Source organism: Hyperolius riggenbachi, chromosome 9 (assembly GCF_040937935.1).
Source record: "Hyperolius riggenbachi isolate aHypRig1 chromosome 9, aHypRig1.pri, whole genome shotgun sequence".
In the NCBI taxonomy this organism is placed as follows: Eukaryota; Metazoa; Chordata; class Amphibia; order Anura; family Hyperoliidae; genus Hyperolius; species Hyperolius riggenbachi.
The window spans coordinates 256488179-256513349 of NC_090654.1; the positions used below are offsets into that span (position 1 = coordinate 256488179).

The window sequence follows — 25171 nt, forward strand, 5'->3', positions numbered from 1 at the left end:
TAAAATAAAAATCTTTATTGCACACAATAGAGAAGAGAAGACTTGAGACGTTGGGATGGTGGAGCCGTCACTTGCTGGCGAAGGCCATGATCTGTCCCTGCAGGAGATGAATGGGATGGTAGAGCCGTCACTTGCTGGCGAAGGCCATGATCTGTCCCTGCAGGAGATGAATGGGATGGTGGAGTCTCACTTGCTAGCGAAGGCCATTATCTGTTCCTGCAGGTGACACAGAAGGAAGAGTCCATTACATGTATGCAGACCCTGCTGGTCACTAGTAAGACACGAGACCACGACCTACCTTCAGTGGTGGAAGAATGTTTGTGGCATGGAGACCGAGTGATCGCAGCAGAACAATCGGAGGTTGCTTGGTGTTATACAATCGCTTCAGTACATCAATGGCGGCCATCAGAGGGAGGATCTGCCGCTGTCGATCCGTTTCATAGGCTAGAAGCTGCGATGTGCATCCTGAACAGAAAAATCAAGGGTCATATTCTAGAAGGGCAAAAAGTGTCCCTGGAGGCAAACAGAGTAAAAGATAGCTAGTCACCCCAGTTGTAGGAAGGCTCTGGATAAGCCAGAAGCTTCCCCCATCCCCCTCGATGTTCCAGTACTTGGACCCTCTGAATCTGTTCATCAAGGGCTTGTGGAATAGGTTCACGTGGCCGATGTCCCGTCCGTGAACAAGCGTGGTCACACAGTGCAGGCACAAGATGACCCGTGCCTATGCAGTAGCACGGAAACTTTTTCCTCTGAGCAGGAGTACCTCCATGTTAATGCACAGGCCGTTAGTGTGTCCGCTTTCATGCACAGACAGGACCACGGCCATAGGCTTTCAGAGGTTCCCGGGTAGCGGTGGTGATCTAGAGGAGGATCCAGAATGTTTACTTTTTCTGAGGAAAGTATCTAACTTCTTTTTTGAAAACCTGTCCCATGATGCATCACTCACACTAAACTTAACTTACCCGTTGCCACCACCAATTGCAGACACTACACTACACTTTGTGTGAAACATCTCACCTGATCGTGGTGCCGCGATCTTCTTCTCCTCTGTCTCGCTCTGGTCATCCGTCCTTGAGGATGAAGCACATCAGTATCGCAGCCACCACGCTTCTCTTCGCCACAGCCTCCATAGGCTGCTGCTGCCACAAATCCTTTCTTTGTACATGCACCACAAGTCACACAGTAATAGGTGAACTCTAAACTGGAAATAAAAAGGAAGGGCGCTGTAACGAGGGAGGATGGTGGTGGTGCGTAAACAGCAAAACCATGGGTGATGGCTGCAGCCTACAATCAGAGATTAGGGTCCTGACATGCTTCATCCTGAAGCACAGATGACCAGAGCGAGATGGAGGAGGAGAGGATCGTGACAGCATGATCAGGCGAGATGTTCCAATGAGGTTTAGTGTAGTGTCTGTAGTTGGTGGGCAGGAGTTAGTGAAGTGTAGTGTAATGTAATGTAGCAGCAGGGGAGACTAGGGTACTGATGATCTTCATCTTGAAGGACAGATGGACAGAGCGAGATGGAGGAGGAGAGGATCGCGACAGAAGGGTCAAGTAAGACCTTCCCTGCGCACTCTGCTATACTTTATTCTGTATCTTCAGAATATAAGACACCCCCCCCCACTACCACACACACAGTTTCAGGGAAGAAAAAGCATACCCTTGTTTGATTCTTTCATTGTACTGCACCATGGAAGACAATAGTGCTACATAAATCATTAATAATAGCCTTTAAAGAGAACCTGAGATGAAAGCCATCTCAGGTACCATACGTACTTGGGGCAGAGGCCGATCAGTTCCTTGCTGTCTCCCCGGGAGGCTCCTATTCCCAGCAATAGTGCCCGAAAGCCTGGCTTTGTAGCGCTTCATTGCGCATGCGAGGCCTTCAGTGGGCAGTGGTACAGCGCAAGCGCAGAATGTTCCCGGCCGCAACGAGGGACTGAGTGGCCTCAAGGGGGCTTAAAGAGAACCAGAGACGAAGCACCCTCATGTACTTTACCATATATATCAATGGGAACATGACAGTAAACACCTACTCTGCTCCTTGTTTCATTCTTCTCTGCTAAATCTGCCTGTTATCAGCTCTGAGAAGAATCCCAGACTGAGCATTCAGTCTAGCTTTTCCCCGGAATGTTATAGCTCAGTCAGTCTTCTGTGATGTCTTTTCAAGCCCAAGCCTGCCCCCTACTGGCTCTGCTCTCCTGCTATCTTAGCAGGAAAGCAGAGCCAGAAGGGTGCAGGCTTGGGCTTGAAAAGACATAACAGAAGACTGACTCTGCTATAATCATTCAGGGCAAAGCTAGACTGGATGCTCAGTCAGGGATTCTTATCAGAGCTGGTAACAGGCAGATTTAGCAGAGAAGAATGAAACAAAGAGCAGAGTAGGTGTTTACTGTCATGTTCCCATTGATATATATGGTAAAGTACATGAGGGCGCTTCGTCTCTGGTTCTCTTTAAAGGAAACCCCAGGTAGGTATGGTACCTTAGATGGCTTTCACTTTAAAGAGGAGCCTCCCTACCAATGAACTTCTCGAATGAGTTCCCTTAACCAGACATGCTCAAATATGAATGTAAATCACAATCAACTTCTCAGATGAGTTCAGGATCCAAAAATAGGCTTATTTTTCCAAGGAACTTTGGGTATGGCTCTTAAAGGACAACCGAGGTGACAACGGCAAATTTTCTATACAATCCGATCATACAAATCACATCGAAAGATTGCATTTGGTGAAAAAATTGTGCAGTGAACGGGCACCTTAAAGAGAACCAGAGATGTTGGGGGGAAAAGCTTTTATACATACCTGGGGCTTCCTCCAGCCCCATAAGCCTGGATCGCTCCCACGCCGCCGTCCTCCGCTGCCTGTATCCGCTGGTACTGGGTCCTGTACTTTCGGCCAGTCGGAGTAAGCATGCGGCCAATTTTCCGCATCACAGGGGCTCCCTCCATATCCTTACTCGTGCGGCTCCATCCTGCGCAGGCGCGTGCGTAAGGGTATGGAGGGAGCCCCTGTGCATGTCGAAAATTGGTCGCGTCCGCCTGAAGTGACGGGACCCCTTACCGGCGATAGAGGAGGAGGAGGATGGCGGCATGGGAGCAATCCAGGCTTATGGGGCTGGAGGAAGCCCCAGGTATGTATAAAAGCTTTTCCTATTTTTAGTTTTCCTTCCTCTCTGGTTCCCTTTAAGTCTGTCAGGAGGGGAAGTATTGGGCTTCTGGAGAGACTGTATGGATGTCATAGGCTATTAAAAATGAATGATGGCGCTTAACTATGGGGCCATAAGCTGAGTGGCTGCATTCTCTTTCTCTGTAAGATAGTCAAAAAAGGTCTGAGAGGGGTAGCAGCCAGTGTTTCCCTGTGTGCTCAGATCACCTCTCCCAACCCTCCCTCATCCGAGACATTAACACTTTGTGGCCAGCACTGCGACTACATAGCAGCAGAGTCTCACCTCCCTATCCCTGTTCAGTGTACAAAAATCACTTGACCCTTTCCACACTCTCTACAGTGTCTTTGTATAGGGGTAAATAAAACATTGTTTCACGCTGCAGGTAGAGAAGGTTGATTAGAGGTATACATGGCTTTCAAAAACACTCTAAGGAGGGTGTGGGAAGAGGACACAGAGTAGGGAGAAAGGAAAGGATGAGTTGTAGCTGCAGTGCTGACCACAAAGTGTTAATCCCTCTCAGCTCAGGGAGGAGGTGGTTAGGGTCCTCTGATAAGCCTTGCGCTGGGGAAGTACACTCTAAACTACCGGCTAGCTATTATACATCTATTTATTGCAACAAGTATAGACCTGCATGGCAAAACACTGCACATTGCTCATTACAGGATGAGTGAAGTGAGAGAGATATGGAGTTTGACATATTTCCGTTTACACAATACCAGTTGCCTGGCCACCCTGCTGATCATCTACCTCTAATACTTTTAGCCATAGATCCTGAACAAGCATGCAGCAAATCAGGTGTTTCTGACATTATTGTCAGATCTGACAAAATTAGCTGCATGCTTGTTACTGGTGTGATTCAGACACTACTGCAGCTAAATAGATCAGCAAGGCTGCCAGGAAACTAGGATTGCTTAACTGATTAAAGTTTCAGGACATAGATCCTACGTCCTAATTAGCCCCCCTGTGTGTTCTAGGACAAAGAATCTGCATTAATTGCTGCTGTCTGCCCTGTTTAAACCGGTTTATAAACGTTTAATGACTGCCGCCAGTAGCGATCAGATGCGATCACTAGGGCGAAAGTTTCAGTCCCCAATGCTCTACAGATGTAACTCTCTGCCATTGCCTAGTGATGCATCTGTGCAGCTCTATGCCCCCTGAACTGTCGCCCTAGTGAATGCATTCGATGGCTACAGACGCGCAGACTGAGGATAACGGTCCGCCACATACTCAGCTAGAAGTAAAATGTGGCATATGGGGTATCATTTTAATCGGGAAGGGTCAAATAATTTATTTGTAAATATTTTATAACTGTGGGACGTGTGATGTGAAAATTGGGAAGGGTGAAAAAAAAAATGTGTTTTCTTCATTTACGCCTAATTTTTCCCTATACATGGACTATAAAACAAAATAGTTTGGGGTGAAAAATATTACCCCAAAAGAACCTAGATTGTACTGAAAAAACAAGACATGTATTACTAAGATGGCATAGATAATTAAAAAGTTACTGCTGTATCAAAACGACACAGCTAAAGTGTCAAAAATGTCAGGAACTTTGAGGTGTAAAAAACGTGGAACGAGAACCAGTTAAAAGGAAATACCGTAAATCTATAGTGCTACAAACACCAATCCCAGTTCTGAGCCCAGACAACCTGCAAGGGGCATTGGCCCGCTCACACATATGATCATCATTGCAGTTAGAAAAGTGATTTTCAATAAATGAATCTACGCATCAATACTCATCTCTTTAACTTGGATAAGTTGGACGCTTTGATCCACAAGGAAAAACGTACCAAACATTTGGAGGGCCTTCATCTTATCCACTCACTCCATTATTGAAAAAGACAATTTAACCACTTGAGGACCCACCCTTTACCCCCCCTTAAGGACCAGCGCTGGTTTGATTGATCTGTGCTGGGTGGGCTCTGCAGCCCCCAGCACAGATCAGGGTGCAGGCAGGGAGATCAGATTGCCCCCCTTTTTTCCCCCCTATGGGGATGATGTGCTGGGGGGGTCTGATCTCTCCTGCCTGCTGTGGGTGGCGGGGGGGGGGCACCTCAAAGCCCCCCTCCGCGGCAAAATTCCCCCCTCCCTCTCCTACCTGCTGCCTCCCCCCGGTGATCAGGGCTGCACAGGACGGCTATCCGTCCTGTGCAGCCAGTGACAGGACGTCCCCTGTCACATGGCGGCGATCCCCGGCCGCTGATTGGCCGGGGATCGCCGATCTGCCTTACGGCGCTGCTGCGCAGCAGCGCCGTACAAATGTAAACAAAGCGGATTATTTCCGCTTGTGTTTACATCTAGCCTGCGAGCCGCCATCGGCGGCCCGCAGGCTATTCACGGAGCCCCCCGCCGTGATGTGACAGGAAGCAGCCGCTCGTACGAGCGGCTGCTTCCTGATTAATTAGGCTGCAGCTGGCGACGCAGTACTGCGTCGCTGGTCCTGCAGCTGCCACTTTGCCGACGCACGTTATGAGTGTGCGGTCGGCAAGTGGTTAATGGAGAACGTTGTACGGCCCAGCTAAGTGGCTCACTGGGCAAACTTGAGATCACAAATAGTCATTCATGATATATGATAGAGTTCATTTAAAAAAACAATAGATTTGACTTCCACGATATCTAAAGACCCTGCTGACGCTACCACGCCGAGAGCTTGACCAAAGGGAGGGGGGAGGGCTAGGGAATTTTATGGAGATGGGTCGTTTTCCTTTTGGGTGAGTTAATAGCATGGTAGTCATTATTATTGTTTAGAAAAATCTGACGTTGTCATGTATCATGCACCACCCTTTGGTTGCAGGAATGTTATCACCTGCTACTTGTTGTATATTCTTGAAAACCAAATAAAATCTGTTAAAAAAAAAAGGAAATAAATATGGCAGCCTCCATATTCTACTCTCTTCAGTTGTCCTTTAAGGTAAATAAAAAAATGAAAGCTTTTTAGTGTCCTGCCTTCTACAGCCCTGGCCTGTTGGGTGTTCCTGTAAAAGGTGTGATGAACTCATCACTCATCATTTTTAGGCCTCTAGGCACCAGATATGTATTTGGCACCAGAAAACCTACTGATATGTACTAAGCAAAGCTGACACTAGATGTTCCCATGACACAACTCTCTGAATGAGATGAACTATCAACCTACTAACCACATGCCCGCGGTGATATCATGCAGCCCGTCTGCTGCAATGCATGCTGGGAGACGAAGTCCATCAATGGGATAACATCTCCCAGCATGCATTGCAGAGGCTGGAGCCGCACGATATCACTTCAATCTGTGGCAGTGAACATCGCATACACACGTGGGGAATAGGGAGCAGCCCTCTGATTGTAATGAAATGCCTGTGGCCTTGTGTAGGACTTCATATCCAATCTATAAATCTATATATGACCCATAATATACCACTACACCACTGCTATACTTACCCAAGTCTTTCCCATCAAATGCTGCACGGCTCAAGTGATGGACTAAGCTGGCCACATCCCCGAAGCCCATGTTAACCCCCTGGCCTGCCAGTGGGTGGACTCTATGCGCGGCATCACTGAAAACAAACATACCAGAGTTAGTTTGCAAGCTGGACAACAATCAGACAGTGACGAGACACGCCCACCAGCTCACCCTATTAATACTACACGCTGACGAACGTATTCCGTGGCATGGCCCAATCCCAGGGGAAAGGCTGCCCGGCTCCTCTCAGCAACCCCAGAGACACTAGGAGGAAGCTGGCGTATGGGACTTCCACTTGGCATCAGGAAAGACATAGCTGAGCGCAGTACAGATCCCGCTGTGGATATGAAGTCTGAATGGTGCTCACTGCTCCACTGTGGAGGAGAGATATTATGAGAAATGCTATAGACACAAAGCAGGATGTATAGGAGTCTTCACCACTCTACTTACAAAAGCAGAATTCACAGCATCTACAAAGCTTTCAGGATCCATCTTCAGGAGTTCATTTGCATGTTCTGGAGAAGTGGACCAGACCAGTGAACTGCAAGTGTCCGACAGCTGTCACAGCAAAACAAGTAATAAGTCATCTTCTGACTCAGATTCCCTCCCACCACTGCTCTGATCTCCTCCCACTGCTCACATTCCCTCCCACTGCTGGTCTGATCCCCTCCCACTGCTGCTCTGATCCCCTCCCACTGCTCACATTCCCTCCCACTGCTCACATTCCCTCCCACAGTTGCTCAGATCCCCTCCCACAGTTGCTCAGATCCCCTCCCACTGCTGCTCAGATCCCCTCCCACCGCTCCTCTGATCTCCTCTTACAGCTCAGATCTACTCCCACTACTGTTCAGATCAGGGCTGTGGAGTCGGAGTCGGAGTCGTGGAGTCTGAGTCGTGGAGTCGGGCAATTTTGGGTGCCTGGAGTCGGAGTCGGGAAAAAATGCACCGACTCCGACTCCTAATGAATTTGTAACTGTAATTAAAATAGAAAATATGATAAAATGTTCTATTTCTCAGATAATAGTCATTAAAAATAATGTATATATACAGTATATATACAGTAATAGCTGTGCTTAGTCTACAAAAATGAAATAAACCAATCAAAATTAGTTACTTGTGCTGCTTCAATAAAGCAGTCCCCGTATTTTTAAAGTCAGATATACATATCTGATTGTGACTGTATATATGATGTGTACACAGGAATCTCTTATATACACTAAATAACATCTATGCTGTAAGTATAAAGCCTGATGTGTAGCCATGTCACTAATAGAGATGGTCAACGAGATGGAAATAATTCTGCATTGATGCTGGTTTATGCAAATGTATGCACTCCCTTTGCTGATGAAATCAAATAATTTGATATGTTATTAAAATTTGGTTTGGTGACTACAAATTAAAGGGAAACTGAGACAGATGAAAAGTAAAGTTTTATAAATACCTGGGGCTTCCTCCAGCCCACTTCAGGCTAATCAGTCCCTCACTGTCTTCCACCACCCGGATCTTCTGCTATGAGTCCTGGTAATTCAGCCAGTCAGCGCTGTCTGGCCGCATGCCGCTCCCACAGCCAGGAACATTCTGCACCTGCGCAATAGTGCTGCACAGGTGTAGTATGCTCCTGGCGGCGGAGTGTGTGCATGCGCACTACGCCTGACTGGCTCAAGTACCTGGACTCATAGCAGAAGATCCAGGTAGTGGAGGAGGAAAACGAGGGACTTATTATCCTGAAGGCGGCTGGAGGAAGCCCCAGGTATGTATAAAACTTTAATTTCATCTGTCTCAGGTTTACTTTGTTACACAGTAGTACTATACTCTACATATGCACTCCCCACAGAGCTGCAGGGAATCCACTGAGAATGCTGTGCACATTGAACACAGAGGTGTTGTCTGTTTACAATCGCCTCATTCCCCTGCAGAGTACCTGCACATCATTCTTACATGTACCCACACTTACACTGCCTAGGGCCTGATAGATGTTCTTTGTTCCGGTTTGTACCTTTTACAAGTACTCTTACCAAGGACTAGTTTTAGTCTAAAGGGAATAAATATAGTAGTCTACATATCCTTCTCACTTCAGTTGTCTTGTAAAATTCCTAAGCGTTGGCAGGTAAGAGACGAATTTCATCAGAATCAGAATGGAGAATCAGAATCAGATTTATTTCGCCAAATACAGCAAGAGCTGTATTCGGAATTATTTGTGGTACACATGGCATAGACATAGTATAGGAAAACAAGACACACAACAAAACGCACAAAAATTTAGACAGCAGTAATGGTATACGAGTCCTGGGTCAACACATGGCACATTGTTGCATCCGTGCAGGGGCAGTCCAATTAGATTATTAATATACATGTTACATACTTTTAATCAACAAAATTGTAATATGCAAATTAGAGGAGTCGGAGTCGTGGAGTCGGTGGAATCCTAAACTGAGGAGTCGGAGTCGGTGGATTTTTGGACCGACTCCACAGCCCTGGTTCAGATCCCCTCCCACTGCTGCTCAGATTCTCTCTCAGCTAATATTTTCAGCATCATTTTTTCATCACTTAATTTCGAATAAAATAGCAGCGACTTACAGGTAGAAGGGCGATTGGGCCACTTGGGAGGAATCTCTGCCAGGCCACATTGTTTTCAGTGGGCTGTGGGAAAAAAAAAAAAAAAGGTAAATATACACATCACAAAACTTGTAATCAATGTGTGACCAGTGTGAGCAAACTGCAACAATTATTAAGTGGTCTGACCTGCCCACACCATCACCAATAAGACCTGCCCACCCACTGATCAATCACTAAATCAGACCTACCCCACACCTGGCCAGCCACTGATCAATCACTAATCAGACCTACCCCAGACCTGGCCAGCCACTGATCAATCACTATTTAGACCTGCCCACACCTGGCCAGCCACTGATCACTAATAAGACCTGCCCACCCACTGATCAATCACTAAATCAGACCTGCCCCACACCTGGCCATCCACGAATCAATCACTAATCAGACCACCCCACACCCGTCCAGCCACTGATCACTAATTAGACCTGCCCACATCTGGCCAGCCACTGATCAATCACTAATCAGACTTGTCCACACCTGGGGACCCGCTGAAATAAAATCTTGAGATTCTAGTATACTACTTCCTCTGTACAAATCACTAGTGAGGCCACAAGTGAAGTATGGGATAATTACACCACACAATAGAAATCAGGTGTGTAGGGTGATCAAAGAACACCCTGGAGGGAAAAGAAGCACAGAGAGAACGGGAGCCCAAATTTGGCCAGTGCAAATTAAAGTTTGTTGTTTATTATACACATTGTCTTTCACTGACATAAGCCACCTCACACTTTTTCATTTTAGTGGTTTTTTAACTCAATTTCATCATACCTTGGGCACCTCTTTCCCCCTTTGTGTTTTGCACAAAAATAGGAAAAACATTGACATGGTAGAATGGATACACAGACGGACAAATAAATTAATCATAGGGATAGAAGGTCTCTCTTACCAAGGAAGGTTGGACAAACTGGGATTATTTAGTTTGGAAAAAGACGACTAAGAGGTGACCTGATTAACCTTCTTGCCGGTTATCCCGAGCTTTTTTTACTGCACGCAGCTAGCACTTTTTTTAGCTACGTGCATATTCCGCTCGCCGCCGATTCGCCGCTACCCGCCGTGCCGCCCCCCCCCCTCCAGACCCCTTGCGCAGCCTGGCCAATCAGTGCCAGGCAGCGCTGAGGGGTGGATCGGGACTCCCATCCCGCCCCGTCGCCATGGTGACCGGGAAAGCCCAGCAGGAAATCCCGTTCTGAACGGGATTTCTTGCTTACTCTGATCGCCGAAGGAGTTCGGAGTGGGTAGGGGGATGCCGCTTGTCAGCGGCTATCATGTAGCGAGCCCTGGACTCGCTACATGATTTAAAAAAAATAAAAATAAAAAAAAAAGTGCTGCGCTGCCCCCTTGCCGTCAGAATTGGAACGGCAAGGGGGTTAATGTATAAATATGCATGATTTTGGAGGGAAGGATACACTTCACTGCTGGTGAGTGGTAAGTCCTGGTGTGTGCTGAGCTAAGCACTGATTACTTGAATTGTTTTATATTGTTGTTTATTGAACCACTTGCGTACCAGCAGACTCTGGCCCCTTAAAGGGAACCTGAAGTGAGGAAAATTTAAAATAAACACATGACGTAGCTGCAAATGAATATTACATCCCGTCAGAAACTCACCATTTTCTTCTTACACTGATCCCTTCCAGTTCTGACAATATTTTGTCAGAACTGAAATATACCAGTTGCTGTCAGTTCTAGATCAGCAGCTGTCAGTTACAACTGAATGTGCAAGGTAATGTCCATGTTTCCCAATGGCTCAAGTGGGTGATATTACAGTTTAACAGTGTGCTGACCAGGAAGCTGTTATGGGGTAATGGCCATTTTTAAAATGGAGGATGGAGAAATCCATCAATCACAGTGCACAAATGGGATGCAGGAGAGGAGAAAGAGACTGAGGAGTAGACTACACAGGAGGGAAGTATGACCTGTGTATGGTTATTTTGACTTATTTTCAGTTCAGGTTCTCTTTAACCTATTTTGGTTCAGGGACGTAGAAACTACGTCCAGGAACCATGCGCGCTACCGCGCGCTCCCGTGGCCGATCGCGTGCGTGCACGCGCACTTCCGGCCGCGGATTCGGTAGCCACGGAATCAATGTATCGGGCTATGGTGCCCGATCACCGATTCCTCTCCCCCGCTGAAAAAGCGACAGCTTCTCTCGGAAGCTGTGCTTTTTCTGGCCGTTGCCTCCCCCTGCGTCACTCTAAGCGTGTGTTACGCTTAGAGTGACTTCATGTAAACAAACTCATGGCCGCCATCTTGTGGCCAAAAAGTAAAACTACAACTAAAAGTAAAAAAAATTACATTATAAAAAAAAAACCCATTACAATAATTTAAAAAAAAACATGTAAATATTTACCTAAGGGTCTAAACTTTTTAAATATCAATGTAAAGATTAAATATTTCTATATTTTTTTTTTATTTTAAACTTGTAAATAGTGATAGATGCAAAACAGAAAAAAATGCACCTTTATTTCCAAATAAAATATTGTCGCCATACATTGTGATAGAGACATAATTTTAACGGTGTAATAACCGGGACATATGGGAAAATACAATACGTGAGTTTTAATTATGGAGGCATGTATTATTTTGAAACTATAACGGCTGAAAACTGAGAAATAATGATTTTTTTCTTATTCTTCCTGTTAAAGGGACTCCGAGCAGTGCAGAAACTATGGAAAGATGCATATCATTTTAAAGCTCTCTTTCTCCTCTTTCCAATGATATATAAACCACCACCCTACGTCTTTTAGTTTTTGCTATTTTTGCGATTGAAATTGCCGCGACCGCGATTTCGATCGCGAAAATAGAGAAAACTAAAAGGTGTAGGACAACGATTTAGGTGTCGTCAGAAAGAGGAGAAAGAGAGCTTTAAAATGATATCCATCAAGCCATAGTTATATTGTATTACACAGGACGACACTTTCCCCAGTGTCAGCAGCTCCATTCTGCTGAATGCAGCTGCTGACTTTGACAAAAAGTCGCCCTGTGTAATACAATATAACTATGGCTTGATGGATATCATTTTAAAGCTCTCTTTCTCCTCTTTCTGACGACACCTACATCGTTGCCCTACGCCTTTTAGTTTTCTCTAATTTCACGATCGAAATCGCGGCCGCGGCAATTTCAATCGCGAAAATAGCGAAAACTAAAAGGCGTAGGGTGGCGGTTTATATATCATTGGAAAGAGGAGAAAGAGAGCTTTAAAATGATGTGCATCTTTCCATAGTTTCTGCACTGCTCGGAGTCCCTTTAAAATGCATTTACAGTAAAGTGGCTCTTAGCAAAATGTACCCCCCAAAGAAAGCCTAATTGGTGGCGAAAAAAACAAGATATAGATCAGTGCATTGTGATAAGTAGTGATAAAGTTATAGGCTAATCAATGGGAGGTGAACATTTCTCAAGTGAAAACGACGGAACGCGAATGGGTTAAGGAGCAGAGACTGCTGGTACCAAAAAAAAAAAAAAAAAAAAAAAAAAAAAATAGGGGGGGGGGGGGGGGGTTATCGACGAATTGCCACATGGACTCACTGCTCTCACATCGCCTCAGGCCTCTTAATCTGCCATTGCTGTGGCGACAGAGCTCTGTGAGCCGGTCAGAAGCCTATTTCATTGGCATGCTACTGAGGTATCTAAACTGGGCAGTTTTTTGCCTACAGGTACACTTTACAGTAGGGTTTCCCAACCCTGTCCTCAAGGCCCACCAACAGTGCATGTTTTGCAGGAAACCACCAATATTCACAGGTGAGGTAATTAGTGTCTCAGCAGAGCTGATTAAGTCAGGAAGGAACTAGTTTCCTTTAACCCTCTGGGCGATGCAATTATATCGCCCAGGAGGTGGCGCAGCACTATTTTTTTTTATTTTTTATTTTCAAATCATGTAGCGAGCCCAGGGCTCGCTACATGATAGCCGCAGCGCAGCGGCATCCCCCACCCACTCTGATCGCCTTCGGGAACGGGATTTCCTGCTGGGCTTCCCCGGTCGCCATGGCGACAGGGCGGGATGACGTCACCGACGTCATGGACGTCGTGACGTCAGAGGGCGTTCCGATCCTCCCCTCAGCGCTGCCTGGCACTGATTGGCCAGGCTGCGCAAGGGGTCGGGGAGGGCTGCGCGGCACGGCGGGTAGCGGCGGCGATCGGAAGTTACACGCAGCTAGCAAAGTGCTAGCTGCGTGTAACAAAAAAAAAATTATGCAAATCGGCCCACCAGGGCCTGAGAAATCCTCCTGTGCGATATACCCTGAGCTCAGCTCGGGATTATCGCTCAGGAGGTTAGAGATTAATTGGCTCAAGCCTTGTTTTTTTTTTTTTGTCCGTTACCCTAGATCAACAGGGATATGTGAGGGTGCAGGACAGAAACGTATCTAAGTTTATTTATTTATTTTTTCTGTTGGTTAAAATTGACGGGCAGATGTCTTTCAACCAAACTAAGTAACTATTTATTGCCCACTTCAGACAACCATTGTCCACTACTGGCCACGCAACAACCATTACCCACTACTGGCCACGCAACAACCATTACCCACTACTGGCCACGCAACAACCATTGCCTTCTACTGGCCACGCAACAACCATTGTCCACTAATGGCCACGCAACAACCATTGTCCACTACTGGCCACGCAACAACCATTGTCCACTACTGGCCACGCAACAACCATTGTCCACTACTGGCCACGCAACAACCATTGTCCACTACTGGCCACGCAACAACCATTGTCCACTACTGGCCACGCAACAACCATTGTCCACTACTGGCCACGCAACAACCATTGTCCACTACTGGCCACGCAACAACCATTGTCCACTACTGGCCACGCAACAACCATTGCCCACTACTGGCCACGCAACAACCATTGCCCACTACTGGCCACGCAACAACCATTGCCCACTACTGGCCACGCAACAACCATTGCCCACTACTGGCCACGCAACAACCATTGCCCACTACTGGCCACGCAACAACCATTGCCCACTACTGGCCACGCAACAACCATTGCCCACTACTGGCCACGCAACAACCATTGCCCACTACTGGCCACGCAACAACCATTGCCCACTACTGGCCACGCAACAACCATTACCCACTACTGGCCACGCAACAACCATTACCCACTACTGGCCACGCAACAACCATTACCCACTACCCACTACTGGCCACGCAACAACCATTACCCACTACTGGCCACGCAACAACCATTACCCACTACTGGCCACACAACAACCATTGCCCACTACTGGCCACACAACAACCAATGCCCACCACAAGCCAGACAACAACCATTGCCCACTACTGGCCACACAACAACCAATGCCTTGTACTGGCCACAGAACAACCAATGCCTTGTACTGGCCACAGAACAACCAATGCCTTGTACTGGCCACACAACAACCATTCTCCACTACTGGCCACACAACAACCAATGCCCACAACAAGCCAGACAACAACCAATGCCCACTACTGGCCACACAACAACCAATGCCTTGCACTGGCCACACAACAACCATTGTCCACTACTGGCCACACAACAACCATTGTCCACTACTGGCCACGCAACAACCATTCTCCACTATTGGACACACAACAACCAATGCCCACTACAAGCCAGACAACAACCAATGCCCACTACTGGCCACACAACAACCAATGCCTTGTACTGGCCACAGAACAACCAATGCCTTGCACTGGCCACACAACAACCATTGTCCACTACTGGCCACGCAACAACCATTTTTCACTACTACCCACACAACAACCAATGCCCACCACAAGCTACATAATGGCCACACAAAGACATACTGCCATCTACCAGCCACACAAAGATCTCTGCCTTCTACCATCAAAGCAAAATTGTGCAGACTTTCAATTCTAGAGTCAATTAAAAGTGTAAGATTATAATGAGTTATGTAGAAAATGTAATTTCCAGAGTTTGCAGAAAGCAAGATGGCCACCCCATAACACCATGGAATACAATATGCAGTTTTTACTAACAAGATGAAATGACACTGTGCATTAGAAAACATGTCTCTAGAAACTGTGCCAGACATGAAGTCCAGAGGAAGAAGATTCAGCTCAGGTTACTTACTTCAGAGAGCAGCAGAGTAGCGACCACAGCCATATGATTGTAATTCCACTTAATCGTATTTATCCCGGCCGCACTGCGGACCATGGAGTTCTGACCATCCGCTCCGATCTATAGAAGGAAGAGTTACAGATGACACAGCTCTAAGACAAAGGTGTCAGGAAATGGGCAACAGGAGGACCTCACCAGGAGTTTTGTTTGCAGCTTGCGCCCATCCGCCATCTCTATCTGCACCCAGGGACTTCCTTCGTTATTGAGGTAAGCTGAAGGCCATCTGTTAGCAACGGCGCGACTCCGATACAAGACTTCAATGCGATCTGTACAGAACACAAATATGGAATATACTCACTGCTGGTCTATACACAGAAAGAGCTGCTGGCCACGTGGCAAAGCTGAAGTCTCGTCACGCAGCAATCCAGTGATCTCGTCACACCGCCAATCTGGGGTCATGTCATGCTGCAAGGCTGGGGTCACACCATATGACCAGGATGGGTCACCTAGTCAGTCGGGGGTCATACCACATGGTCAGGCTGAGGTCACACAGTCGGGGTTGGGGTCACACCACACAGTCTCCCTGCTCTCAGATTTAGCCAGTTACCTGACATGGCATTCAGCTGTTTGGTCAGAGCAGCCGTGATGACGTCATTCTCAATGATGTAGCCCATATCTTCCAAGCCTTCTTTATCAAACGTAATGAGGGCATCAGAACAGGCATCCCACACCTGCAGAGGACAGCTATTCTATGTCATCTGAGAGATCACTCATCCACACAAAGTCTGCGCTACTCCATACCCACCTGCAGTCGCTTATAGGCTTTCAGCCGCATGGCACAGATGTCATCCCAAGCACCAAAGCCTGATGGAAGAGGATTCTTGTTAGGACTGGCAGGGGAGGGGGGGGGGGTATCAGGTATCATGAGGTGATTTTAGCATCAGTACTTACTGGCCAGGAGTGTGGCAGAGCCAGGGGTGATGGAGCTGACTCGGTTACTGAACTGATCAGGTAAGTGGTCATGCACCTTCCTATGTCCAGCCTCCATCAGAAGAATCTTCTTGTGCTGCAAATGGGGATGAGAACCTGAGATAATAAGAGAATTCTATTACAGAAAGAATGAAATACATACCAGCCTTCAGATTTTACATGCAGAAGACAAAGGCTGAAATGTCTGATCATTCATGTTCAAGCTGGATCTTCTTTTAGCGGACCGATTTATGGTTGTCATGCACATGGAATGTTAGGAGGGTTGGAGAATATAGGAACAGAGTGAGGAGAGAATGCAGCAGCCAGGCACCTAGCCTATACCCCCTGCAGCTCACATATCCCCCCAGTACTGCAAACTATTAATTGGTTGCCAGTAAAATGGAGAACCCATTTTAAGATCTACCTGTTGACATTCAAGGCTCTACACCACATGGGACCCAAGTATACAGCGGATCTATTGGAACTACAGTGCTGCCCATAATTATTCATACCCCTGGCAAATTTTGAGTTACTTTTATTCAACCAGCAAGTAATTTTTTGACGGGAAATGACATAGGTGTCTCCCAAAAGATAATAAGATGTTGCACAAGAGGTATTATTGTGGGGAAAAAAAGCCTCACCTTTTATTTACATTTGAGCAAAAAAGTGCCCAGTCCAAAATTATTCATACCCTTCACAAACTGTCACAGTCTGTTGGAAAATCCAAAGTTCTATACCATTCCAAATAGTCCAAGCTGTTCTAAAGCATCCTTATTACCCCGATTAATTGGGAACAGCTGTTTTAATCAATTCAACAGGTGAAAAACAGCAGCTCTCTGCAGTTTGTTTGTGGACAGTCATGGCTAAGACAAAGGAGCTTAGTGAGGACCTGCATCTGCGCATTGTGGCTGCTCACAAGTCAGGAAAGGGCTACATGGCCATTTCTAAATGTTTTCAAGTTTCAGTGGCTGCAGTGAAAAGTATTATTAAAAAATACAAGATGTTTCGCACTGTGGAAAATCTCAGACGTGGTGGTCGGAAGCCAAAAGTGACACCTGTGCTGGCCAGGAGGATAGTGAGAGAGGTGAAAAAGAATCACCACCAAGGATCACCACCAAGGCCATCCTGGTGAACCTGGCCTCTGCTGGTGACAAAGTCTCAAGAAAGACAATCCAAGACACTGCTAGGTTCCACAGAAGCAAACCAAGGAGGATGCCACTACTCCAGATAAAGAACACAAAAGCTTGCTTGGTCTTTGCAAATGCTCATCTGGACAAAGAAGACTTTTGTGTTAGGGTTAGATGAAACAAAACTTGAATTGTTTGGTCACAATGATGTTTACTTCATTTGGTGTAAAAAAGGAGAAGCCTTCAACCCCAAAACCCCCATGCTCACTGTCAAAAATGGTGATGGGAACCTAATGCTTTGGGGGTGTTTTTCAGCCAATGGAGCAGGAAACCTAAATCACAGTAAAAAGCACCATGAAAAAACAGCAATACATGAAGATTCTCAATGACAACATCAGACAGTCTGCAGAGAAACTTGGCCTTGGGCACCAGTGGACATTTCAGCATGACAATGACCCAAAAACAAACAGCAAAAGTGGTGAAGAAATGGTTAGCAGACAACAAAATTAACATTTTGGAGTGGCTCAGCGATAGTCTGGACTTGAATCCAATTGAGAACCTGTGGAGGGAGCTAATGATCAGGGTGATGGCAAGAAGACCCTCCAACCTGAAAGATTTGGAGCTCATTGCTGAAGATGAATGAGCAAAAATACCTGGAGACATGCAAAAAGCTGGTCTGCAATTATAGGATGCATTTGATTGCTGTAATAGCCAATAAAGCAGCTGCAAATCCATCACTGCTGCAAAAACAGAAAATGGGACACTGGTGGCTGGATAGTGTAATGGTTAAGGGCTCTGCCTCTGACACAGGAGACCTGGGTTCGAATCTCGGCTCTGCCTGTTCAGTAAGCCAGCACCTATTCAGTAGTAGACCTTGGGCAAGACTCCCTAACACTGCTACTGCCTATAGAGCGCGTCCTAGTGGCTGCAGCTCTGGCGCTTTGAGTCCGCCAGGAGAAAAGCGCGATATAAATGTTCTGTGTTTATTGTTTGTTATACGGGGTATATGATTCAATTTATCGCTGCAGAAGTGTTTTGAGTGCCTAAGACAGCAGCGGATTTCCCCCGGGTCCTTTCTCCTGGGCTCATCTTTTATGGATCCTTCTACTCATGCCTTATGCTGTATGCTCTGTATATACATTGTACTTACTGTATGTATCTACCGATGTATCTACTGATGTATCTGTATGCATTGTATACTGTATATCTACTATATAATCACCGACCCTGTTGTGCCAAAAGCAATTCCGGGTACAACTCGCGTTGTACTAGGCAAAATAAATTCTGATTCTAAAGGCTTTTCTATTGATTTTTGAAAAGGGTATGAATAATTTTTGATTGGACACCATTTGCTCAAATGTAAATAAAAGCTGAGAAATGTTTTTTTCCCCCCACAGCAATGCCTCTTGCACATGGTCTTATCTTTTGGGAGACACTTATGTCATTTATTGTCAAAAAAAATTGCTTGGTAGTTAAATAAAATTAACTTCAAGTCAAAATTTGCCAGGGGTATGAATAACTATGGGCAGCACTGTATATGTCCCTTCACGCACCCTCAGCTCTGCTAACAAGATGAATTTGGTTATTTCCAGGATTCACTTAAAAACATTTGGTGTTTGGGCCTTTTCCTATGCAGCCCCGACTCTATGGAACTCACTTCCACAATCAGTGCGAGAGGCTCCTTCTCTGGACAACTTTAAAAAAAAAAAGGCTAAAAACGTACCTCTTCTCCCGAGCCTTTGAGACTTTAAAACGCAGGGTCACAGTGCTTTGAGTACCCAGGGAGAAAAGTGCTATAACATTATTATTATTAAAGAGTATTATTAACAAATTAAAGAGTAGTGAGGTGGGAAGAGGTGATGAGGGGGATGGTGTAGCGAGGATAAGAAGAAGGTGGAGAAGGAAGTGGGGAGAGGGAGGTAAGGTAGAAGAGTGGGGAGAGGGAGGGAAGGAAGGAAATGGGTGGGGTGGGGTGAGGGAGGGAGTGATGAAAGGAAACGGGTAAGGAGAGGGAGGGAAGGAAGACGATGGGTGGGTAGAAGACGAAAATCATTTTCTCCAGGCCACAGTTCCAGTACTTTTCTTCATGCAGGAAAAGAAACTAGCAAATGCTAAATGGGAGTGTCAGCCTGCTATGCCAATATGATCAGTAAAGCAGTTCAATGGAAGTTAGTGTAACATCTTTGTATTACTCACCAAGAGCACATGCCATGGCTGTCCCAACCATGCCCCCACCAGAAATGACCACATCATAAAGGGTGGAGCTTGAGGAACTCAGCAGACGATGGCACTGAGACATACCCTGAATCCTGGATAAGAGGTTGTGGCAAACAGGAAGAGGCATGACTCCAGCCAATCAGGACTCTGCAGAAGGAAAGAGAGATCAGTGCTGAGAATACACCATGCACATAGGTGTCTAGAGGAGCAGCACCTGTGGATTGGGGGGGGGGGGGGAAGAGGGGGTCTGTGCCTGGAGGAGCATCGCTTGTAGATGGGAGTCTGTGTCTAGAGGAGCAGCGGCTGTAGGTAGGAGTCTATGAATGTAGATATTTGTCTGTGCCTGGAAGAAGTGCCTGTAGGTAGGGCTCTATGAATGTAGATATGTGTCTGTGCCTGGAGGAGCAGTGCCTGTAGATGGGGTCTGTGTCTAGAGAAGCAGCGCTTGTCGATGTGGGGGCTGGGTGGGATCTGTGTCTGAAGAAAAAGCGCCAGGATGTAGATAGGGGTCTATGTACGTAGTTAGGGGTCTGTAGAGGGGGGGGGGGGGTCTGTGTCTAGATGAGTGGTACCTGTAGATTGGGGTCTGTGTCTAGAGGAGTAGTGCCTATAGATAGGGTTATATGTACACGGATAGTGGTCTGTGCCTGTAGTTGGAAGATTCTGTGCCTAGGGGAGCAGCGCCTGTGTGTGTGTGTGTGTGTGTGTGTGGGGGGGGGGGGGGGGGGGGGGGGGAGAGGAAGATATGTGTCTGGAGGAGCAGAACTGATAGATAGGGTGAAGGGTGTAGATTAGCGGGGGGTGTCTGTGCTGGGAGGAGCAGTGTCTGTAGATGGGAGTCTGGGTCTAAAGGAACAGCGTTTGTAGACATGGGAGCTGGGTGGGGTAGGATCTGTGTCTGGAGGAACAGAGCATGTAGAAAGGGGGTCTGTGTCTATAGGTGCAGCACCTATAGATGGGGCTCTATGTATGTAGTTAGGGGTTTGTACCTACCTGTTCTGTGAACCCACCACTGCATACCTGTTCTGTGAACCCACCACTGCATACCTGTTCAGTGAACCCACCACTGCATACCTGTTCAGTGAACCCACCACTGCATACCTGTTCAGTGAACCCACCACTGCATACCTGTTCAGTGAACCCACCACTGCATACCTGTTCAGTGAACCCACCACTGCATACCTGTTCAGTGAACCCACCACTGCATACCTGTTCAGTGAACCCACCACTGCATACCTGTTCAGTGAACCCACCACTGCATACCTGTTCAGTGAACCCACCACTGCATACCTGTTCAGTGAACCCACCACTGCATACCTGTTCAGTGAACCCACCACTGCATACCTGTTCAGTGAACCCACCACTGCATACCTGTTCTGTTCAGTGAACCCGCCACTGTATTCCTGTTCAGTGAACCCGCCACTGCATACCTGTTGTGTTCAGTGAACCCGCCACTGCATACCTGTTCTGTGAACCCACCACTGCATACCTGTTCTGTTCAGTGAACCCGCCACTGCATACCTGTTCTGTTCAGTGAACCCGCCACTGCATACCTGTTCTGTTCATCAGCCAGGCGACCATATGGGCTGTAAAGTCACCAAAACCTGCACTCTCGCCATGGTGCGCACCAGTCCAGCACGGCCGTCACTACACAAACAGCTGTTTGCGGTGCGTTACACGGTGAGTTTGGTGTGTCAGTGTGAAGCAGTACCTTAATTACACTACCTGATTGATGTATACACATGCAAGATGTTTTAAAGCACTTTAGGCCTGTCATTTAGCATTCAATGTGATTTCTGCCCTTAAAATGCTGCTTTGAGTCAAATCCAGATTTTTCCCGGGGACGTTTGGCATGTATCCCACTCCTCCACCTGGGGGTCCCCTTGAAACATCTTTTCCATCACTTTTGTGGCCAGCATAATTTTTTTTTTTTCAAAGTTCGCATCCCCATTGAAGTCTATTGCGGTTCGCGAACTTTTACGCGAACCGAACCTTACGCGGAAGTTCGCGAACCCGGTTCGCGAACCTAAAATCGGAGGTTCGGCCCCACTCTAGATGTGGGGGGGGGGGGGTCTGTGTCTAGAGGAGTGGCACCTGTAGATGGGGGTCTGTGTCTATAGTTGTCTATGTACGTAGATAGGGATCTGTGCCTGTAGATGGGGGAGGGGGGGGGGGGGGAGAGGGTCTGTGCCTGGAGGAGCAGCGCCAATAGATAGGGGGTCTGTGTATGTAGATAGGGGTCTGTGCCTGTTGATTGGGGGGGGGGGGGGGGGGGAGGGGCTGACTGTGTCTAGAGGAGCAGCATCTGTAGGTAAGGATCTATGAATGTAGATGTGTCCATGTATCGAGAGGAGCAGCACCTGTAGAGAGGGATTTGTGGAGGTCTGTGCATGTAGATTATAATTTAGTATTAGTATTTATTTACGAGAGTATGTAGATGCGGGCTGTGTCTGTAGATGGTGGTGTCAGGATATAAGAGTATTTGTAAATGTAGCAGATAAAGTGTGGAGGAGGGCTGTGGATGTAGTCGGGGGTCTCAGTGGATGGGAGTCTGTGTAGATAACAAAGATTGGAGGGGGGCTGTGTATGTATATGGGGGCTGTGGCTGTTGTTGGGTGTTTCAGTGAAAGGGAGTCTGTGTGAATGCAGCAGATAACAGCGTACAGGGGGCTGCATGGCATGCGCAGGAATAACGGTAAGAAATAAGAGAGGACAGTATATCGCTGTCCTCAGCACACTCACCTGTCACCTTTCCTCAACTCTGCCCGTCTCCAGCTTATGACGTTATGCCCCACTGTACCAACTTCCGCCCAAAACCTTAGAGGCGCCGGAAATGACTATTATTTCCATGGAAACCAGAGAGAGGCGTCAAACGCGGGGGAGACTTATTATTTCAGACGCCTGTATGTATCCATTATTGTATTCCAGCCCCTCTCTACTGACCTTATTACCACTGTATACCCCACCTACCTCCTACCCTTGTATACCACACTAACTACTACATGCCCCACCTACCTACCTCTCTACTACTTTATTACCCCTATATACCCCCAGTAACCATTACCTACCCCACCTACCTCTCTACTCCTTTATTATCCCTCTATATACCCCCATTAATCAGTATATACCCTAGCTACCTCTCTGCTTCTTTATTACCCCTATACACCCCCACTAACCACTATACACCTTCACTTGCCTCTCTACTCCTTTATTACCATCCCCCCCCCCCCCCCAATATTCTGTAATGTAATGTAAGATTCACAGCGAACATCTGCTGAGTTCTGCTATGGATTTGAAGAAAAAGATCTGGATAATACTTGTGGTTGTTGCAAGTTAGTAACTCCACTGCCATTCTGATTCATTTGGGATCCAGGATCGATGTGTATCGTAAAAAGGGTTGGCTTTATGCTAGTAATATACGATGCAACTTCCTCTCCAATCAATATGAATCAGGCGTTTATTTCTGACATGCCCCATGTGTTTCTGAGTGAGAAAGGGGATTGATCTTGCAAAGTTATCAACGGAAAATCGGGAGCAGTTTGGACATGTACACGTGGTACAACTTCTTGTCCGATCACCCATCGATCGGACAGGAAGTTGCATTGTGTGTTCCCAGCATTAAAAAACACAGAGCCAAGTCCATGCATGAGCTTGGCGGAGGAGAGGATAATTAACTCACCTCCCACAACCTCAGATCAAAAGGATCCAATAACTTGACCTCCCCCAGAGTTCAACTAAGAACCTTTGGAGCCATAGCTTTCTGCCATGCTGTCCCTACCCTGTGGAATTTCTTGCAAAATGTAGTCAAGACAGCTCTAACCCTGGTCACGTTTAAAGGGAAACCAAAGTGAGAAGTATATGGAAGCTGCCATATTTATTTCCTTTTAAACAAATACCAGTTGCCTGGCAGCCCTGCTGATCGATTTGGCTGCAGTGATGTTTGAATCACACCAGAAACAAGCATGCAGCTAATCTTGTCAGATCTGACAATAATGTAAGAAACATCTGATCTGCTGCATGCTTATTCAGGGTCTATAGCTAAAAGTCTCAGAGGCAGAGGATCTGCAGGATAGCCAGCAAACTGGTATTGCTTAAAAGGAAATACATATGGCAGCCTCCATATACCTCTCACTACAGTTGTCCTTTAAATCAAAACTGAAAAGCCACCTGTTTAGTCTGGTGTTTGTGATTATATAACTTTTCCCCCTGTACACATCACTATGTACTGATCTGAGACACGCTTATGCGCTTTGGGTCCTATAGGAGATAATGCTTTACAAATGTTTCATTGTCGTTGCTATAGTGTGCCTAGATTATTATATAATTTTGTTTATACTCTTAGCCCTATTACAATGAATGAGTGGGTAGGTGGAAGATGCATGTGTTACCTATATTCACTTACGTGTTATTTTGTTAATCTTATAGACCATGGCTGCTGATCTTCTGCAGATGGACAGAGAGCTGGATGGAGATCCAGATGACATCCTGTTCCTGGATACCTTGAAGTCTCTAAAAAATAGAAACAGTCTTCACTTGCAGCAACTGAGTTCTTACTATGCCACCTACTGTGCACAGCCCAGGCAGAGTGACCAGGAACAGAGGACTCTGCATGAGAACTATCGTCCGCAGACCAGGCAGGGTGTTCCAAAAGAGTGGCTATGGTATGGAATACATTGCCTTTATAGTGTAGGAGTGGTGGCCGAGAACAGAGGACTGTGTATGAGGCATGGCACCCATTTACTATGGGCAGGGTGACCAGGAAGAGAGGACTGTGTATGAGACCTGTCTCCAGGGGACAGCCGAGTGGCACGGCTGCCCCCAGTACAGCGCTGCCGTAGAGCGCAGCGCTGTACAATGTAAATACATGGCAGTTTCGCCGTCTGACAGTCTCCTAGCGGCGATCGGCGCTGGTAGACTGATGACGGAGTGGCGCGGCCCAGTGTTTCTCAAACCTGTCCTTGTGACTCCTCAATGGTGCATGTTTTGCAGGCAGCCTCATCTATGCACTGGTGGGCTAATTAGTGTCTCGGCTACATAGAATCCACCAAGCTGAGACACTAATTACCCCACCTGTGCATAGGTGAGGTTGCCTGCAAAACATGCACTGTCACGAGTACAGGTTTGAGAAACACTGCCATAGACTATGGACAAGTAAGCAGATTAGATGTTTTGACCGAAGTGTGACTGAATTAGCTGCATGCTTGTTTCTGGTGTGTGATTCAGGTACTACTGCAGCCAAAAAAACATCAGCAGGCCTGCCAGGCAACTGGTATTGTTTAAGAGCAAATAAATATGACCGCCTTCATATTCCTCTCAGTTGTGGTGTTCTTTAAAAAAGAAATCACGGAATCCATGTATAAACCAAGATGTATTGTAAATCTTTTACCCATCAATGTAGCCGTGTAGTAGATACAGTAGTACTAATGGACACACTTCTGGCATTCTTCCTACAGTGGAAATCACATATTTTCAGAACTTTCCTGCTGCAGAAATTCCCATTAATGTACGGTGACTAAAGGTTGCTTTGCTTTCACTGTTTTGCCCATTTCATCCCAAACCAGCCTTGTAGATAAGTAA

The 25171-nt window shown here is 46.6% G+C and overlaps 2 protein-coding genes across 5 annotated transcripts in view; one reads left to right on the forward strand and one right to left on the reverse strand.

Moving 5' to 3' along the window:
• COQ6 (coenzyme Q6, monooxygenase) lies at nt 1-22436 on the reverse strand. 3 transcript variants are annotated; one of them, XM_068254361.1, is made up of 13 exons: nt 22337-22436; nt 19574-19741; nt 16233-16367; nt 16087-16145; nt 15889-16012; nt 15477-15607; nt 15294-15401; nt 9180-9242; nt 7053-7160; nt 6774-6976; nt 6581-6696; nt 299-465; nt 1-216 (listed from the first exon to the last, which is right to left on the reverse strand). In XM_068254361.1, the coding sequence occupies exons 2-13, from the start codon at nt 19719-19721 to the stop codon at nt 187-189; spliced, it is 1392 nt and encodes a 463-aa protein (XP_068110462.1). In that variant the 5' UTR covers nt 19722-19741; nt 22337-22436; the 3' UTR covers nt 1-186. The 3 variants fall into 3 exon arrangements, 2 of the variants coding, with proteins under 2 accessions (XP_068110462.1, XP_068110463.1); XR_011024145.1 differs by lacking the exon at nt 1-216 and adding an exon at nt 1018-1201 and having other exon boundaries at nt 379-465; XM_068254362.1 differs by lacking the exon at nt 22337-22436 and having other exon boundaries at nt 16233-16347; nt 19574-19716.
• Nucleotides 22378-25171, forward strand: part of FAM161B (FAM161 centrosomal protein B) — a 15226-nt gene continuing 12432 nt past the window's right edge. The window contains exons 1-2 of one of the 2 annotated variants that reach the window (XM_068254360.1): nt 22378-22497; nt 24020-24255. In XM_068254360.1, the coding sequence (XP_068110461.1) occupies nt 24023-24255 (233 nt within the window). In that variant the 5' untranslated portion in view covers nt 22378-22497; nt 24020-24022. The remainder of the gene's footprint in view (nt 22498-24019; nt 24256-25171) is intronic. The other variant, XM_068254359.1, reaches the window with a different exon arrangement.